This window comes from Sarcophilus harrisii, chromosome 2 (genome assembly GCF_902635505.1).
Source record: "Sarcophilus harrisii chromosome 2, mSarHar1.11, whole genome shotgun sequence".
NCBI lineage: Eukaryota > Metazoa > Chordata > Mammalia > Dasyuromorphia > Dasyuridae > Sarcophilus > Sarcophilus harrisii.
This window is the reverse complement of record NC_045427.1, coordinates 397,967,153-397,968,529: the sequence shown is the minus strand read 5'-3', so window position 1 is coordinate 397,968,529 and position 1,377 is coordinate 397,967,153. Positions and strand designations below refer to the sequence as shown.

Here is a 1,377-nt window from a genome sequence, read left to right as displayed (position 1 = left end):
CCTTTTTTGGAGGGTATCATAAACTGGCATTAAAGTTCAAGAACAGGTTATTGGGGTGGGGGGCAAATTTAGAACAGTCAAAAAGGGAGGGGAAGAGAAGGAGAATAGGAGACCAGAGACACTCATCTGTGTCTCTTCTGGCAGGGATTAATCCTGATTTCTGAGCCTTGATTCAGGGTATACAATGAAGCACATGATAAAATGAAGTTTCACAGGATACAGTTTTAGGAAGACATCAAGGGGTGGTCAACGTTATACATCCAACCAAAGATAGGGCTGCAATCTTCCACTGCCTTTTGTGGAACTGACACATAGAAGTTGATAAGTTCCATGACCATTTCAGCTCTTAAGAAACATTTGGGGAGTTAAAGTCTTTGGGCTAAAGAATTTATATGTCCTCTCTAACTTCTTGTACTTTGTTTCTAGTTTCTTTTCATATGCATCCAGTTTATAGGCTGCTTGCTCAAGAGCTGCTACTTGGTCTTTAATTAAAGTGATCTGATCCAGATAAGGCTGAAGTGCTGCATATTTCTGGTTTTGGTTCTTTAGGTATCTATTTAAGTTTACTGAAATATCTTTCATTTCTAGGTATTTCAAGATGTGCAGTTTGTTCATGTTTTCCAGAAACTTATATTCTTCACTCATGGTTGTCAGCTTGCTGGTCAGGTACATGGCCATCTTGGAGAACATGTCCTGGAGAACAGCCCAGAGATGTCCGCCTTAACAGGATTTGTGGCCTCCACTACTGCATCATCTAGGCCTGGGAAGGGAGGAAGGGGAAAGAATGGAAGAAAGGATGGGTATGGCAGAGGGAAGGGAAAGGGGAAAAAAGAGGAGAGAAGAGAGGAAAGGAGGGGGAAGGAGAGGAAAGAAGGAAAGGGAAAAAGAGGAAGGAAAAGGGAGAAGAAGCAAAGGGAAACAACAGATCTAATTTGTGGTTTTCTAACCCTGCACTTCGCTCTCCATTTCTAGACAATCTCTCCATTTCAGAGAGTCTCTCCAAGCCTCTCTGAAATCATCCTGCTGATCATTTCTTATTGAGCAATAATATTCCGTAACATTCATATACCATAACTTATTCAGCCATTCTCCAATTGATGGGCAGCCACTCAGTTTCCAGTTTCTAGCCACTACAAAAAAGGCTGCCACAAATATTTTTGCACATGTGGATCCCTTTCCCTCCTTTAAGATCTCTTTGGGATATAATCCCAGTAGAAACACTGCTGGATCAAAGGGTATGCACAGTTTGACAGTCCTTAAGGCATTATTCTAAATTTCTCTCCAGAATTATTGGATCACTTCATAACTCTGCCAAAAATGAATTACTGTCTCATTTTTCCCACAACCCCTCCAACATTCATCATTGTCTTTTCCTGT

At 41.1% G+C, this 1,377-nt stretch overlaps 1 protein-coding gene across 1 annotated transcript; it reads right to left on the bottom strand.

The window, feature by feature from the left end:
* Positions 1-339: 339 nt before the first annotated feature.
* LOC100915726 (biogenesis of lysosome-related organelles complex 1 subunit 2-like) lies at positions 340-705 on the bottom strand. Its single transcript, XM_012552249.3, has one exon. It carries the CDS (start codon positions 688-690, stop codon positions 340-342), a length of 351 nt encoding a protein of 116 aa, XP_012407703.1. The 5' UTR covers positions 691-705.
* Positions 706-1,377: the final 672 nt, after the last annotated feature.